The following is an 18957-nucleotide window of genomic DNA, read 5'->3' on the forward strand; positions in this document are numbered from 1 at the left end:
CTTGTGGCGCCATATAAATAAATGATAATAATAATAATCTGCAACAATGTTTAGATAGGTGGTACATGTCAAAGTAACATCCACATGAAGGCCAGGATCCAATGTTTCCCAGCAGAACATTGCCAAGTGCATCCTAGCGCCATCTCTTCCCCAGGTAAACGACGCACAGGCACCCGGCCGTCCGCATGTTGTAAAAGAAAACTTAATTCATCAGACCAGGCACCATCTTCCATAGCTCCATGCTCCAGGTCTGATGCTCACGTGCCATTTTGTAGGCACTTTCGACAGTGGTCACAGGGGTCAACATGGGCACTCTGACCGGCCTGCGGCTATACAGCCAGCAGCGATACACGGTGTGTTCTGACCCCTTATTATCATAGTCAGCATTAAAGATTTAAGCAATTTGTGCTACAGTAGCTGTTGTGTGTGATAGAACCAGATAGCCATTGTCCTCATGCACATCAATGGGCCTGTCGCTGGCTCACCGGTTGGTCCTTCCTTGGACCACTTTTGGTAGATACTAACCACTGCATACTGGTAACATTCCACTATATCTGCCGTTTTGGAGATGCTCTGACCCAGTCGTCTAGCCATCACAATTTGACCTTTGTCAAAGTCACTCAGATCCTTACGCTTGCCAATTTTTCCTGCTTCCAACACATCCACGTCAAGAACAGAGTGTTCATCTGCTGCCTAATATATCCCCACCCCTTGTCATGTACAATTGTAACAAAATAATCAATATCATTAACTACACCTGTCAAGGGTCACAATTGCTGTGCATTAAGGGGGGGGGGGGAATGGGGGGAGTGATTCATGTAAACAATTATTGTCTTATTTATGTTTAATCCAAAAATCTTAAGTTTTTTTTATTGACATTTCGGAAAATTTTTGTTCATCAGTTCTGAAAAAAAATCAATTGTATGATTTCCGTGAAGAAAATAAAATGTGAAAAATGTCCAAATGGTTGAATCCTTTTTAAAACTGTTGTACATGAAAATGTCCATTAACTGTACAGTAGAAAAAAAAAAAAGACAGCAAGCTGGGACAACTTTAAACTAAAATATTCAAGTATATTTAAATGTGGAAGCTACAGGATGTTTCAACATTAAAAAATAAAAATAAAAAAACACTTTTTTTTCTATTAAGATTTATGTGATATCTAAAGCTCACAGCTGAATTACAGTAATTATTCAACCTCAGTAATTTTTTCATGCCAACCAGGGGGGTAGCCAGAAGGTTGTGGCCCCATAGCAATATTGAGACGGAGCCCCCATCCCAATTCTTCAAGAAAGAAAGCTCATCCCAGCAATTGTTAATTTCAGGTCACATAGTAGTGCCCTAAATATGGTTATGCCCCATAGTAGTGCCCTAAATATGGTTATGCCCCATAGTAGTGCCCTAGATATTATTCCCCATAATAGTGCCCTAGAAATGTTCATGCCCCACAGTAGTGCCCTAGATATTATGTCCCATAATAGTGCCCTAGTTCACATTATACCACACAATGCTCCTAGTTCATATTATACCACACTGTAGTGCCCCCTTGTTCACAATACAACACACTGTAGTAGCCCCAGTTTAGAATATGCCACACAGTGACCGCGGTACATATTATGCCAGGGCTTGACAATTTTTTCTAAATTCTAGGATCCAGGATGAAATTGTAGGAGCCAGACCACCGCCCCCCCAAAAAAATTATAGGAGTGAGTAAGGAGCACAGCTCTGTGTGTTATGCAACCTTTATACACACTATACTAGTCCACAAAATGGTCACAGTTGAATGGATACAGTAAAATGGAGGCTCCCACGCTGCTCTGCACAGCTCCCCTGCTCCACCATCCAGTAATAACGGACTACATTTCACATAAAATAATGGTGTCAGAAAGTACAACAAAACCCCTCCCCTCATGGTCACACCACTATCCCTCTGAAGCCGCTCTGCAATCCCTGGCCACGCATAGACCCTACTACCGGAGAGCTCTATGCAGCCGGAGATAGGAGACAGTAAACAGCCAGGATGAACAAGAGGATCAGCGTAGACTGGGACAGACAACAGGGATCAGAGCAGGCCAAGGAGGAGAGGAGTCATCAGCGCAGGCCGGGACTGACACAGGCACAACAGTCACCACAGGCAACACTCTGCACATGCACTCCTGTGCATGATATAAACACCGCAATACTATAGACACGAATCTCCGCCAGAGCTGATGAGGATCTGCTTCCTCCCTCACTGCAAAATCTGGTAGCCAGGCAGCAAAAATCTGGAAGCCATGGCGACCTGGCCCCTGGTATTTGTTGAGCCCTGTATTATGCCACATTAAAGTACCTGCTGACATAACAGAAAAGTCATGGAATAGCCATGACTTGTTTATTTTCCTGTGTCTGTTCCTGTAAACCAGTGCATCACCTTTTCTCTTCTACTTTCATAAAGTAATTATAAAAGGGGGAAGGTGCCAAGGTGACAAATATTACGCTGTCCAGTTACATGGCCCATCTGATTGCCTTGTCTCCCAGAGCCTATGACTTGGCACATAGAGTAGTGTATTTAGAGGGAGGACACGGGTTATATAAAGATGCATATCTATGCACACACACACCTACGTGGAAGGATGTCTCAGGACACCATCTGCTCTCAGCTTACACTCTGCTTTGGTATTGGAAGGGAGCAGAGCGACAGTTCAATCCAAAGCTATAAATGAAAGATCTGTGGAGTTATTTAAAGCAGTAGCAGGGTTAGACCTGGCACCAATAAGGAGTAGATGACAAGGCAATATAGGGAAATGCAGAACACGTATTACATTGAAATGTCTGGCATGGTGCTAATAAGCTAGGCCATTAGATACCTGGGATTGATATCTAATGAGGATTTGCTAGAGAGTTTCCCAGATAAATGTGCAGGATTATACAATACATATGATAAAAGGTTAATTCTCAAAGCAGATATCAATTGCAGGACTAGCAAAAAGAAGGGGCTGTGATCCCACATCTCACCTAAATGTGCTCAGTAGTTGCTCTTGTGGGTGGTTGTCAGTGTTCTCTGGAATTATTTAAAAATATCTCTTTATTGAGATTCAGAATTAGAACCTCTCTTCTATATATAGGAGTGCTACTGCTGACCCCAACTGTGTAGTATGAGAAGAAGGGGGTAACTTACTCCGTGCACAAGAACCTCTCTTCTATATATAGGAGTGCTACTGCTGACCCCAACTGTGTAGTATGAGAAGAAGGGGGTAACTTACTCCGTGCACAAGAATCTCTCTTCTATATATAGGAGTGCTACTGCTGACCCCAACTGTGTAGTATGAGAAGAAGGGGGTAACTTACTCCGTGCACAAGAACCTCTCTTCTATATATAGGAGTGCTACTGCTGACCCCAACTGTGTAGTATGAGAAGAAGGGGGTAACTTACTCCGTGCACAAGAACCTCTCTTCTATATATAGGAGTGCTACTGCTGACCCCAACTGTGTAGTATGAGAAGAAGGGGGTAACTTACTCCGTGCACAAGAACCACTCTTCTATATATAGGAGTGCTACTGCTGACCCCAACTGTGTAGTATGAGAAGAAGGGGGTAACTTACTCCGTGCACAAGAACCTCTCCTCTATATATAGGAGTGCTACTGCTGACCCCAACTGTGTAGTATGAGAAGAAGGGGGTAACTTACTCCGTGCACAAGAACCTCTCTTCTATATATAGGAGTGCTACTGCTGACCCCAACTGTGTAGTATGAGAAGAAGGGGGTAACTTACTCCGTGCACAAGAATCTCTCTTCTATATATAGGAGTGCTACTGCTGACCCCAACTGTGTAGTATGAGAAGAAGGGCGTAACTTACTCCGTGCACAAGAATCTCTCTTCTATATATAGGAGTGCTACTGCTGACCCCAACTGTGTAGTATGAGAAGAAGGGCGTAACTTACTCCGTGCACAAGAATCTCTCTTCTATATATAGGAGTGCTACTACTGACCCCAACTGTGTAGTATGAGAAGAAGGGCGTAACTTACTCCGTGCACAAGAATCTCTCTTCTATATATAGGAGTGCTACTACTGACCCCAACTGTGTAGTATGAGAAGAAGAGGGTAACTTACTCCGTGCACAAGAATCTCTCTTCTATATATAGGAGTGCTACTATACTGACCCCAACTGTGTAGTATGAGAAGAAGAGGGTAACTTACTCCGTGCACAAGAATCTCTCTTCTATATATAGGAGTGCTACTACTGACCCCAACTGTGTAGTATGAGAAGAAGGGCGTAACTTACTCCGTGCACAAGAACCTCTCTTCTATATATAGGAGTGCTACTGCTGACCCCAACTGTGTAGTATGAGAAGAAGGGGGTAACTTACTCCGTGCACAAGAATCTCTCTTCTATATATAGGAGTGCTACTGCTGACCCCAACTGTGTAGTATGAGAAGAAGGGGGTAACTTACTCCGTGCACAAGAATCTCTCTTCTATATATAGGAGTGCTACTATACTGACCCCAACTGTGTAGTAAGAAAAGAAGGGGGTAACTTACTCCGTGCACAAGAAACTCTCTTCTATATATAGGAGTGCTACTGCTGACCCCAACAGTGTAGTATGAAAACAAGGAGGTAACTTACTCCGTGCACAAGAACCTTTTTGAAGAAATTACTTTTTCTTGTATTTTTCCTTTATCCTTTTTTTTTAGTTCATACAGAGTTTGTGTTTCTGAATAGAGGGAAATGGTTACCTCAATTTTTAAAAAATATAACCTTTATTGTTTATTAATAAAATATTCTAAACATTAAAGCAATAAGAGCAAAATATTAAAAAAGACAGAAAGAAAAGTTACTATAAACGCCTAAAAAATCTGGCACTGCACCTCCTAGGTACCAGTGTATAAAAACTTTTCTGACTGCTGCCTAGAAAACAGAGGTGGGAAATATATTCACCCACCAAATATATACACAAGATTAACAGAAAAGGCTAGTTCAAGACGCTGTCAGATAATTACATTTAAATTTAATTGTATAAAAATTATAAAATATCACATAGCAATTGCATCAATATAAAACATATAATACAATAAAAAAATGTATTTCCACTTAGAAAGATCTCAATCAGGATTTATATATATGTCTGTAAAAATCACTAAGAAAATACTTTTTCACATTTGACACTAACTCCAAGTGGTTGTGTCTAACCAAGCAGTAACAGTTAATAATCTGTATCCACTTGTGAAGACAAATTGTATCCACAGAGGGTTTTTTTAGAATTGACACATATTTGATTTAGTTAGATACTTCATATAGAAGGATACATAAAAACTAGGGTAAGTGCTGAAATTCTCCAATTTAATAGTGCAGAGTCTCCTAAGGAAGCCACCGAGACAATTTGAGGCGGAGAAACGCGTAGAGCCTTTTTTTCTGTCTTTGGAAGTGCTGACCGGTCAACACCAACACTACCCCTCCGGGCTGTGTATAACCTGTGCAGCTTACAGAGTGCGGCAGCAGCGAGACACCAACATTAGCACCCCGAGCTGAGTACAACTCGTGCCGTGGACGCAGAAGAGACATTACTACCATATATTGCCACTGTTTTCTAGCCTTTTGGCTGTGCACAATGTGTGCCGCAAACTGGGAACGGCGGGGGTGAAATATAAACATCTTTTTTACCTTTTCACTGCCTACCAGCCGTACATACTAAGTGCAGCATTGTGCGAGTGACGGTACATCAAGAACTGCCAAACTATGTCAGTACCGGGTTATTCTTTATATCAGTGGATGCATTAATTGTGAAAACAATTATCTTGCTATTGTAGATAATAGACTATATATAAGAAACAAATCAACCACCTGTCATCTCCCACATGATATTATATCAGACATAGAGGGGTATTCAATATGAAACATTAACTTCACTGCCAAAGTTAACGTTTCATATCGGAGTTTTTTTCTGCGTTAAGTCTGGTGCGCACTCCCGCTTATCTCCGTATTCAATATAAAATTAACGAAAACGGGAAACTCCGAAGTTGGATTTGCGCAAAGTTACGAATTTTCCCTTAAAATAATTGTAAGACCCCCCTAAAGTTGCAAAAACATGGGGGAACACTATGGGTACCCCGTTTTAGACTTTAATTGAAAGTCGGGGATTTAAATAGCCGCAGCAGGTGTTTTTTTCCCGACATTGAAGAAGTGTTGCAGAAGAGCACTTAGGTTATTTTTTTCGTTTTTTTAAGTGGTCCCATCAGATTTGGGGTACATGAAAATGGGTACTAGCATATTTTGATGTCCCTAAAGTAAGTTTTTTAAAATTCTGCATTTGTGCACCTGCCGCTATAATTCTATTCTAGAAAACACCTGCCGCATACTTGCAGAATAGCCCTGAACCTATTGCCCTATTGTTTAACAATTTTTCCCCATTTTTTATGTTAATTTTTTGGGGTGTCCCTATTTTTTTTTTTTTAAACTTTTTTTGACACAGTTCTTTTTTAAATGTCATTCTCAGGGGTGCAGGCTATTTTTTTTAAGCCTGCACCCCTAAACCCCAATTCTGCACTTTTTTTCGACACCTATTCAACGGTGAAAACTTAACACCGTTTTTTATCAAAGACTTGTCAAAACTGCGATAAGTCTTTGAAATTGAATATATTAACGCAAAAACTATGTTATCGCACCCATATTGAATACCCCTGATAGTGAGGATTGAATGATAGTCTGTACTATTAAATTGGAGAATTTCAACACTAACCCTAGTCGTTTATGTATCCTTCTATATGAAGTGTCTAACAAAACCAAATATGTTTCAATTCTAAAACAAAAAAAACTCTGTAGATACACAAGTGGATACATATTATTAACTGGGTTACTGCTCGGTTAGACACAACCACATGGAAATACAGTGTCAAATGTGAAAAAGTCTTTTATCAGTAAGAAAGAGAAGTTAGTTAGAAATAAGTGAATCTAAAATGAAATTAAATTGCCCGTCTGTGGCACTTTATTGTTTATTCCTCCAATAGATTAATATATATTAAATGTATAAGTTACTGTATGTATGTGGATATGTAGTCACTTTTAATATAGTGGGTTGGTGAACTAGGCTTTTTGTATGTTGCCTTGCCTTTCTGTGAGTAGATCTAGCTGTCAGTGTTGGTTTATGATGTTGCATTGTTTTGAAATTGTATCTTTCTTATACTTTGTAGTATTGTCCACTAGTTACAATTTAACAATGATATTTCTTTTCTGTGGAAGTATCTTGCAGTTTACCAAGAGATTTTAAAAGTACTAAAGTTTCTCAAAGTATTTTGTAACGTAATGTAATTCACAAATAAATAAGTGAATAATGCAACAGAGTATAAGAAAGATAAAATTGCAAAACAATGCAACATCATAAGCCAACAATGACAGCTAGATTTATTCACAGGGAGTACTTTAAACTGCAAGAATATTTATACAAACTGAGTTTCATAATGAAAAGCCCAGTAATTCAAGAACTCACTATATTAAAGTCTACATATACACACATACAGCAATGCTGCATGTATCCACTACGCGGTATTACTGAGCGATTGCGACATCGTAATCGTGCAATCGCTCAGTAATCGGGCATAAATCGCTCACATTAATGTCGAAAACGACCAACGATGCGTGCTCCTGCTGGTCGTTTCCGACATCACTCATCGCCCGAACATGCTGGTCAACCCGACGAGAACGTCAGGTTGAGCAAGTTAGGATTGATGCACCTACACTGAATGACTGCTCGTTCAGTGTAGGCACAGCACAGACTGTGAAACAACTGCACGTTTACAATGTCGTAATCGTGCAGTCGTTTCAAAGTCTGCTAGTGGATGTGCCCCTTAACTTATACATTAGATATTAATCTATTGGAGAAATACAGAAGGTGCCACAGGCAACCAATTTAATTTTAGAGCCACTTATTTCTAACTAATTTCACTTTCTATTTTTTAATATTTAGCTCCATTTCCTTTAATGTTATTAGAATATTTTACGAAGACACAATAAAGGTTATACTTTAAAAATAATAAGGGTAAACATTTCCCTCTATTCAGAAATGCAAACTCTGTATGAACTAAAAATAAGATAATGAAAAAAATAAATAAGAAAAGCGATATCTTCAAAGGGTTGATGTGCACGGAGTAAGTTATCACCTTCTTTTTCTCATACTATCAATTGCAGTACACAAAGTGCATTGTCAGCAATATTTTCCAGGATTTGACTCCAATTTTAACACATTAATACATACTAAAATATGATGCAACTCTAGTGCCACGTAGTAGTTAGTAGGTTTAAACTGTAACCTCGGGCTGGGTACACAATTAACGATGTGTACCCAGCCAACCTGTCGTGTGACGGGAACCAACATCGCGACGGCACCCTCGTTGACGATGATGCCCATCGGACCTCCATGCAGGCCTGACGGGCGATGTCGCTGACGATGCGCGGCAGCGGGCATAGTCAGTGACATAGGGGTATATTGACTAAAGTGAGAGTTTTTAAGAAGTGGAGATGTTGCCGATAGCAACAAATCAGATTCTAGCTATTATCTTCTAGAGGGTGCTAGTTAAATGTTAAGTAGAATCTAATTGGTTGCTATTGGATACATTTCCACTTCTAAAAACTCTCACTTTAGTAAATACACTCCTTAGACTCCAACTGTAACACATAGAGAAGGTGAAAATCTAAATACCCTGGCAAAAAGGTGAGAAGTACAAAACCGCCTATAAAAACTGAAAAATTAATGAAAATAATGGTGTGCTGACCAACAACCAATCAGATCCTAGCAGCCATTGTTCTACTGCAGTTTAGACAAACAGTAGTAAGTGTCTGATTGGTTGGTAAGAGTAACATCACCTTTTCTCTACTTATCTACACAAGTTTCATAGTTGTCCTCATATTGCCTTAAATATGAGACATTTTCTAATAAAACATCAGGAATATATCCCAGTAAGAAACACAAAACAAGTGAGAAGAGGGGAAAATAAAAGCAGGAACTGTAGTATAACTGGAAAAAACTGAAGACATCAGGGAAAGTACACATGTACTATGCTCAGAAGATATCAACGCTCAGCACTGTACACTTACAACCGATAGCCTAGGACAGTTGTTCTCAACTCCAGTCCTCCAGCAGGTCATGTTTTATGGATTTCTTTAATCATGCACAGGTGAGTTCATCTATTTTGCTGGGTCAGTAATTATTCCACCCGTTTCCATTGAGGAAATCCTGAAAACATGACCTGTTGGGAGTATTTGATAACTGGACTTGAGAACCACTAGCATAGGATAGCAAAGAAAGCTATAAGTAATAGGCCAATGGACACACATATTACACAGTTATTATGGGTCATAGTTCTTCCTGTGATCGCTTAGAGCTTTGTTCAGAGTTACACCATCAGTATACTCTGAACACATTCTTAAAACTGATATGCAAAAAAAAAAAAAAAAAAAAAAAAAAAAGAGATTATATATTTAAATAAAAAATGTACAGCGACCGGCACTCCAACTTTAGCATATAACATGCCCAGGTGCCTTTCCAAATAAATGTGTAGACAGTTAGGATGAACGGACGGCACTCTGGGACTGAGCAATAAGGAAATATTATTTTCTGAGCTCATTGCTCAGTTTCACCCGGAGTGCCGTCCGTTCATTCTAACTGGGGGGGGGGGGGGGGGCGGGTGGTGTGTGTGTGTGTGTGGGGGGGGGTGTGTGTGTGTGGGGGTGTGTGTGTGTGTGGGGGGGTGTGTGTGGGGGTGTGTGTGGGGGTGTGTGTGTGTGGGTGTGTACACACACACACACCACATATCTGCACTTGAATCTTATTGGATGATTGTGTGCAACACCATATGAGCCATCACTTTGTCTACATAACACAATTGCTTGCGTGCACTTAAATGCCCTTAATGTGATCATAAAAACAGTAACTAAAAATATAATTATTTTCAGTAGATTATATATTTTAAGTGTGTGAGCAGGGCACGTGCTTTTCATGCCAGTATCTGAGCCTAAAGATCACCATGTAGAACAGAATTACAGATGTGCCACAGACGCACTTAGTACCTGTGACAGCATGTAAAGACAACGAAGGCTAAGACATGTTCACACAGCAAGAATCAACAATGGATGTGTAACACAACCACAGAGAAACCTGTGGCACACCAGTTGCTGCACTACATTTCCAAACATATAAGGGCACAATAACCCCAACAGGATTCCACCCAAGCAGATCATGAACGCATAGAGAGTCTGCTTTGCTCTGTGCTGTCACTTCCTTACTTTAAGCTGCATTTGCTGGGCATCCTGGTAGCTGCTGTGTATCTTGCTTTGGAAAACCCCATGTTCCTTCTCCAGCAAGCTGATCCTCTCCCGTGCTTTTACTTCAACCAAGTTACATTTCTGCTTTTCTGCTAACAGCTCCTTAAATAAAGAGACACAATATAGGTTAGACTGATAAAGAAGCATACAGAATACATTTCATGCAGCTGCAAGTACTAAACCCAGCACAGCAAATGGGCACCATGTGACCCACTATTATGGTGGCAACAACAATATAATCCAGAGGTTCCCAAACTCCACCATTACAGTCCAGGTTTTAAGGATATCCATGCTTGAGTCCAGATGGTTAAATCAAATTGACTGAGGTACTAATTAAGTCACCTGTGGTCAAGCATGGATGTCCTTAAAACGTGCACTGTAATGGTGGAGTTTTGGAACCTCTGCTATAATATATTCACCTACTAATAAAAAACATATAATATTTATATCAAACAGAATAACTAGACACAGGGGAGACTCAAACAGTGCTGATGTTCTGTGCATTAATACAACGCAGGAAATCTGACAGGGAAACCTCGCTGCTTTCTGTCCACAGCCCGCAGAGGGTTTCCTACGGTAATAACCTGCTAAGTGGCAGCTGCAAAGCGCGCCAGCGTTTGGTAGAACTCCAAGGACGGTCAGAAAACACACATGGATTCTTGACTAAATCAGTTATTTCCAATAGGACATATCCCGCATAGAAATGACATATATAACTTACCATGAAGGTGCTGCACACACAGCAAGTTATGGCTATACCCTTTACTCCCTATGTAACTCATCATAGATGCAAGAAATTACTGCTTAAAGGTGCAACCAAGTCTTATGATTAATTTCCGAATACATCCCTGCCAGTCCAGAACATGGTATGCGCCATACAGCTTTACTCTACAGTGCTATGTAACTGGGAACAATCACAGATAGAAAAGACAGCAGGGCTTTAATAAAACCAAGAAGTAAGAGAGCTGGGAATCTATAACAATGTGCCAGCCAGCAAACAGTCCATAACCACGAGAGAAATACAAATAATCACAACCAGGTATAGCGGAGAAATGGGTTCCTATCAAAATATAGACAGTAAAACGTTGACAATATCTAGATCAGTGGTCGCCAACCTTACTTGAGGTATGAGCTACTTTAGTAAAATTAAACCTCCTGAAGAGCTACTAAAATTGTAGAAAAAAAAATCTGGCTAATAACCGAACAATTGAAGGTTATTTAATGAAAATTAAAAAGAATATTTCACAGTAAACAACAACAATGCATTTAATTATTACAGTGATATCGTTGTAGTTTGTAAATAAAATTTTTAGCACAGGCACATTTCACTGTTAATTTCCGACTCCAAGGAGGTACGTGCAGTTGAGGAGCAAAAGATACTGTATAAGCAGGGCTGCTGTGTGATTTTCCGGCAGGGCTGGGCGGGAGTCACTCGCTCCGCTGTAGTGTAGACACCATGGGTGGAACCAAAGGGAAGCACGTCAGGTGAGGAGGTCACTTCCTCCTAGTTTACTCGGCAGCACTGCAGCTAGTATAGCCACCAAAATTAAGACCGCGAGCTGCCAGTAGCTACAGGTTGGAGACCACTGGTCTAGATAGACAACAGATGTTAGACAGACAATAAGTCGACATGGATGAAGGTCAACAGGGTCAAAATGACATCACAATGGCAGACACTAAAATGGTCGACACTTTTTTTTTTTGTTGGGTTAAGCACTAGAAGGGGGCGGGTAGTGTGAGGCTCTAGAAGGGGGCGGGTAGACACCAGGAGTGAGGGTTAGGGTGAAGATTAGGGTTAGAGAACAAAAAAAAAAAAACACATACTGACCATTTTTGCGTTGACCTTTAGACTCTGTCGACTTTCATACATGTCAACCTTAACCGTGTCAACCTTTTGTCCCTGTCGATCTATTGCCTGTCTAACATCTGTAGTCCATCTAGACATTGTCTATCTAATTCCGGTCTATCTTTTATACCAAACCCTGGAGAAATACCCATCACATCACAAACTGTGTGCTGCGGGAGGAACTAACCCCCACTCATTGCATTATGCAGAGATTACTCTCCTAATGGCAAGGGATCATACAGGACCATTGGGCCTAAAAGACTGGAAGGTGCCTGGAGGAAGTGCCACTGATGGCGTCACTCAGGCCTATGTGCATTCCTTCACTGTATATGTCATGTATAACAATTCATAAGACTCTCGCCAGCACGTTGGCCATGAGCAGGGATGGGTTACCTGTGACAGCTGCCTGCACTGATCCTTCACAAGAGCAGATTCATCTCTGGCAGCAGAAAGCAACTTCTCCTTTTCTTCTAACTGGATTAATGCAGCAGAATCTCCTTTGTAAGCCTAAAAAGAAGAATTTCCAATAGAGAATATATTTAAGTGCTTCATACAGACCTTTGTTATAAAATGCAAATGAAAGTATCACACACTCAGGCTAAATAACACCCATTTTCAGAAGGAACACAAACTGTTTGATAATCAACTATATGTGCATGGGACAATGCCGTTGTCATTATACGAACACTGCTGTAATGTTTAGAAGCATGTAACAGTGTTGAAAATACGACTTTAAACATGATTAAAACTGATACTTTTCAAAGTTATACCGCCGACCAGTGGTGCAAGTAGGTTCATTTTCTTGTAGGCACTACACCCCGCAGTTTCTCGTCATTCAGGGGCAATGGCTGGGGTCTGTCTAGTCCACGAGGGCTGTGTGTTGTAGGCACTTGAAAGCACTACACACCACCATTTCTCGTCACTCAGGGGGCACGACGCTAGGCGTTGCGTAGTGTAGGCTCTGAAAGCACTACACACCAGTTTCTTGTCACTCGGGGAAATGCCCAGGGTCTGTCTTGCCGCCGAGTCTGTGTGGTGTTGACGGTAAGGTAGGAGGGGTGGGTACAGCCAATATCAATGGTACACCATACCAGCTTACTTGCACTGCTGCTACCAACATGATTAAAATACTTTATCACAACCTGTTGGCATTGTCCCGTACACATACAGTTTGTTGATATACGGAGTGTTGAAAAAAAAAAAAAACAGACTACTTCCCGTTCAGACATCTTTGCGGACAATTTATTAGCTACAACTAGTAAGTCAAGTCACAACTGAGGAGAGTAAAGGCTACTTGTGAAAAGTGGATTTTTGGTTACTTACCATTGAATCCTTTTCTCAGATTCATGCTGGGGGACCCTGGACCATTGGGTTGCAGGAGCTGGCACTTCACTAACTAATCCTTTTAGCTTTAAACCTAAGCTCCTCCCCTCTGCAACCCCATCACACCAGTACAACTTCAAAAGTGCCTGGTAAGGTGAACCATAAACCCAGTGAAAAACATTTATAACAAAAGAACAGAACCGCAGGGACCAACCGGTCAAAAAACCAAACACGACATGGAGGGAACGCAGTGTCCCCGAGAATGAATCAGAGAAAAGGGTTCAACAATAAGTACCCAAAAATTCACTTTTCCCTTTCTTCTATGCTGGAGGACACTGGACAATGGGACGTTCAACAGCCTCCCCCAGGGAAGGGAATGCTCAGGCTGCCTGACCAGAGAACTGTACGCCCAAAGTGGGTGTCGCCAAAGGCAAAAACATGAAATCCTTAGCAGAGCAGCCCTTCTAAAACGTGCCTAACTCCACAGGCACCTTAATCTACACTGGCGTGATGGGGTTGCAGAGGGGAGGAGCTTAGGGTTAAAGCTACACGTTTAGTTAAGTGCCAGCTCCTGCAGTCCCATCTACAACCCCATGGTCCATTGTCCCCCAGCATAGAAGAAAGAGAAATGTAAAATATGGTAAGTTGTCATACAAGTCTATAGCCTGATCACTGTTCCTCATTGCCTGTATTGCACATAAACAAGGCCCCAGCACACCTTTATTCTAGTCACTGGAGTTGCTCACATAAAAGCGCCATCTGCAGTGCGGCTGGAAAGGCACATGGTGGTAAGGGGAAAAGTGTTACGTCAAACTATGAAGTCTCAGTCCCTACTTTTATCATTTTGATTGTTCAGTTCATCCTCAATAAGTCTTACATTAACTTGTGAATAGTTATTAATTTGGCCAAAATGTGTCTAAAATTGCTTTTATTTATGCGTAAAGCGCTAAGAAAACATTTGAAAAAACAAAAGCGGTGTATATTTCTGAATCATACTGTCATTAGTCGCCATAAGCTAATTAGCATTAACGGCATCAGCAGATTACAATTCATGCACACTTTACAAGAGACCATCTATGCAGGAACTGAAACACTCCTAGATTTGTGTACTACGAAAATGGACACAAGTACAGTCTGTAATGCTCCAGTCATGAAGAAACTCATTTGGATTTTTATTTCCTTTCCACTACACTTGCCAACAATGCTGCAACAATAGGCCAACAATATATTCTGCCGAGTCTATTGTGATACTTCCTACAGAAACTGGCACAAGCTGGAGTTCATCCAATATAAAGGGAAACCCACCCACACTGAGCACTTCAAGTGTTATTAAATCAGGAAACGCCATGAAGTTGTCACTGGCGACAGCTAACTGACAGCAGAACCAAGCTTCTACAGAGACCAACACGGCACAATAAAAGATAAATACATATATACAGAAAGAGTAAAACATTAACGTAGGACGACCACTTGCATTTACACCAAGATATCTCTGTTGGTGAATATTCTCATTGCTTACAATATTCGCATATCAAATTAGTCACTGCAGTCACCTGAACTGGTTTGTCACATCCATTCGAATGCTCGGCGCAAGCAGAGTCCAACAAGACCTGGCACACATAAAGCTAATATTTATATTTAGATGAGACTTATGTAATATATATATATATATATATATATCTCATTTGTTTGTATTACAATATGGTAGCAACAAGCTGCTACTCCTGTGTGGATTAAGCTGCCATCCCTGCTTTGGTAACCGCATAAACCATTGTTACTGCTCAGTGAATCCCAATGACCGTCTTTACATATAGCCGATCTGATTAGTAGTGAATAGGGCGTTAGTTTAATTACAGTGTAATCTTCACTGGTGTAAAAAGTTAATAAGTAGCTAATATCTACCCGACAGATTCCTACTGTCGCACTCAAAATGGCAATAAATGAAAATATATGAAGTTATATGGGAAGTGGTAGCGAATTACACAAAGCAGAAAGTGTAATTCAGAGCTGGCCAACAAGGAACAAAGTCTAAAGTATCCACTTCCCGACTGTGAAACGACAGCACGATGACGACACTGTAATCGTGCTGTCGTTTCACAGTCTGTGATGTGCCTACACTGACCGTTCAGTCATTCGGTGTAGGCACATCCAACATCCCTGTACATGCTGAACCTGACTTGCACGGGCGATGATAGATGTCAAAAATGACTAGCGGGCTCACGCATCGCTGGTCATTTTTGACATTTACATGGCCGGTTTGCGGACGATTAGCAAGCGATTGAACGATAACGATGTCGTTAACGTTCAAACGGCCTGTTTAATCGCCTAGTGGATACGCACCTTGGGAGAGATGTACTAAGCTCTGAAAAGTGATGAAGTGCAGAGTGATAAATGACCAGCCACTCAGCTCCCAACTGTCACGTTACAGGCTGTGTTTGAAAAATGACAGTTGGGAGCTGATTGGCTGGTGGTTTATCACTCTCCAGTTAATCACTTTTCTGAGCTTAGTACATCTGGCCCATATATAACGGAGAGAGAATTTTTTTTCCAGTGTGTGAATGTATAAAGACAACAGAACAGGGATATTCAACATGCAGCCCTCCAGCTGCTGTGGAACTAAACATCCCAGCATACACTGCCACAGTTTTGCTGCAGGGCCCCCAGTAAAATCCAGCACCTCAGTGAGCCAGTTGCAGTCCTACACTGTGTGACTGGCAGTGGCTTCCCATTGGAAGTGCTACCTGCCAGTCACACATAGAAAATGCAGCCTTCAGGGGGAGGTGTTTTTCCCTCTGGGACAGTCTGCCAGTCCGGGCTGCTTTGCCTTTCGACAGCGCTACACAGCTTCTAGGCGCTGCAGTGGATGCAGCCTTAGATATATGATCTAAGGTCCATCTCTAAACAGTGCTGGGTTTTTTTTACATTTATTTCCAAAGTTTTTGCATTTATGTGGGTTGAAGGAATATTTCTCAGCATAATCCAATTGACCAGAAACAAGTGACACCCTCTAGTGACTGATCATCCTCCTTAATAATCGCCTCATTTTACCAGCAGTGTGTGCAAGTTACAAATATGCTTTTATACCTTTCTATTTTATAGTTTACTCCAATAAATCTCACATACCACTGTGTTTTAACTGGCTGTATTATCAATAACGATCATCGTACCTTATGTACCATCTCTTGTACAGAACTGGATTTCTTTTTCAGCATCTCCACCACAGACATCGCCTCGTCTTCTGAGAAAATCATATTCTTCATGGACACCAAGAAATCCTTAAATTTCACTTCCGCATTTTCTAAAAGAAAAAAAAAAGAAAAAAAAAAGTTCTACCAGGTATATATATACGATACAGTATTTTGTAGTTCAGCTACATCAAACTAGCAATATTTGAAAGCTTTGTGCAGGAAACACAATAATCAATGACACGATGAACAAGAGGTGACATACGACTGGTTGCTGTCGGACACAAAACGCATAAGCTGGGTAGACACTATACGATATATTGTACAATATATCGATCCGGCGTGGATCAGAATGATATATCATATGGATTGTGCAGTGTGCACACACGACAGTCATCCATCGTACCATCCCATCTCCTGTGCTGCACAATGCATCTAATGGCAAGTGCAGCTACTGATAGATCCAGCTTCTGTTGGCTCTAAAGGTGCGTACACACTGGACAATAAAGTGGACGACTGAACGATAACTATATCGTTAAGTCGTCCACTTTATCGTCCATTTTTAACACCAAAAAGATGAACGATGACGACGACGCGCGTTCCCGCGGGTCGTTCGTCATCATCGTTCATCGGGCTGACATGCAGGCCAACCTGACGACCTCGTCAGGTTGCTGCATGTCAGGGAATGGGGGAGAGAGCCCGGCGCTGAACGATATCGTTAATGATATCGTTCAGCGGCTGTGCTCAATGTCATGAACGACATTGAGCACAGCCTGCCGGGGACACACTACACGATATCGCTCAGGGAGCATATCGTCTAGTGTGAATGCACCTTAACAGTTAAACATGGCAGACTTATGCAGGCCATACATCACTCGGCAGAATCCCTGATGCCAATCCGATTCACCAATCGGCAAATTATGTTGATCGGCAAAATAAATCAGATTAAAAAACCAGACTCACTGGTTTGAATAATTTTTGGGTCAGAATCAGCAAATTGGGGCCTTGATGTAAAAGGTACATGCGTTAGATTTAGGAAATCTGTAAATGGAAGAACTAGGCCAAAAATTTCTAAATAATTTTTGGTATTGCCTTGAATATGTAAAAGTAAATATTAGGGAAAACATTTAAAACCATGTCTGTCTTTTTTTTCTATCTAATGGAAATAAAATTAATTATTTTCAACAAAAGAAATTTTAGATGCCCCGAAAAAAAAAAAACACCAGTGTGTAAAACTTGGCCTGTGATTTATGGACCCGTGAATTAGCGATCACAAATGCAATTACGTATGCAGATCGAGCAATTGTTAAGTCATTGCGCATGTGTATAAGCCATACTGCGCGTACTCTACAATTGCACTGCGATCAGAGGAATCCATTGTAGAGTGAGTGACAGGCTGTGAGCGTTTGGGGTTGGTGACGGTGATTGCAGAAACGCAGATGCGCCTGTATGTTCGAACGCCGTTGCATGGGCATGCAGAAATTAGCCACTGCGATTGCAAAAGCAGCTTGAGTACTCATAGCATGCGACGAGACTTGCAGTTTCTGCGGCTGGTCAGTGTTGCTGTAAATGTGCGTGACGGTACCGATGTTTATGCAGGAGTGCGAGGTTGGACAGGTGTGAGAAAGCCGCAGTGGGCGTTTCTATGGTGGCTGAGCTGTGGCAAGCATTAGCACATTTTCGCAGCTGCGTTGCGTGGGATTTTGCAGCTGATATCGCATTGTGATCCATATTGAATCATGCCTTAGGTCTGGACTCCGGTAGGGGGATTGTGTTAACTTGACCACCACATTCTTATTATAAAAGGACTGTACAATAATTCCGACTCCAAAGGGAATGCTTGCATTATCCCAAGGCTAAATAAAACACGTGCAGATAGATGAAGGAATACTGTAAATTATATTTAAATCCCAATTCTGGACACCTCATTATTCCATTAGCCCAGGAAGCCATGCTTTAATCTATATAAAACTGAATGCGGATTAAAAAAAAAAAAGAAGTCAGCATGACAGCACATACATGCATTCCCCACCTAAAGTGAACAGCCCATGCCTGACTCAGGACTTAATTAAAATGGAAGAAAAAAAAAAAAATTAAATCCTGCCCTGAGACAAAGTGAAAACGAAAGAAAGGGGGGAAAAAAGTGACAGAGGGGCAGGACAGAGAGACAAATTATGAGTAGGCAGACCAGGAAGTGAGGGGGGCTGCAAGACAGAGAAGGGGAAGAGAAGAGGGTTATATAGAGAAAATATAGAAGAGAAGGAAAGCAGGGAATACAAAATATGGGCGCAAAAAACAAACAGGATTGT

The 18957-nt window shown here is 41.2% G+C and overlaps 1 protein-coding gene across 1 annotated transcript in view; it reads right to left on the reverse strand.

Moving 5' to 3' along the window:
* LOC148442740 (kinectin-like) overlaps positions 1-18957 on the reverse strand; it is a gene marked incomplete at its 3' end in the record, with an annotated part of 175896 nt that overhangs the window by 79757 nt on the left and 77182 nt on the right. Inside the window, exons 6-8 of the mRNA XM_088463544.1 lie at positions 16631-16761; positions 12534-12647; positions 10256-10396 (exon numbers count right to left, since the gene is read on the reverse strand). Coding sequence (XP_088319670.1) covers positions 10256-10396; positions 12534-12647; positions 16631-16761 — 386 coding nt within the window. The remainder of the gene's footprint in view (positions 1-10255; positions 10397-12533; positions 12648-16630; positions 16762-18957) is intronic.

The sequence above is a fragment of the Taudactylus pleione genome, unplaced genomic scaffold (genome assembly GCF_031769625.1).
Source record: "Taudactylus pleione unplaced genomic scaffold, aTauple2 ptg001400l, whole genome shotgun sequence".
Lineage (NCBI taxonomy): Eukaryota > Metazoa > Chordata > Amphibia > Anura > Myobatrachidae > Taudactylus > Taudactylus pleione.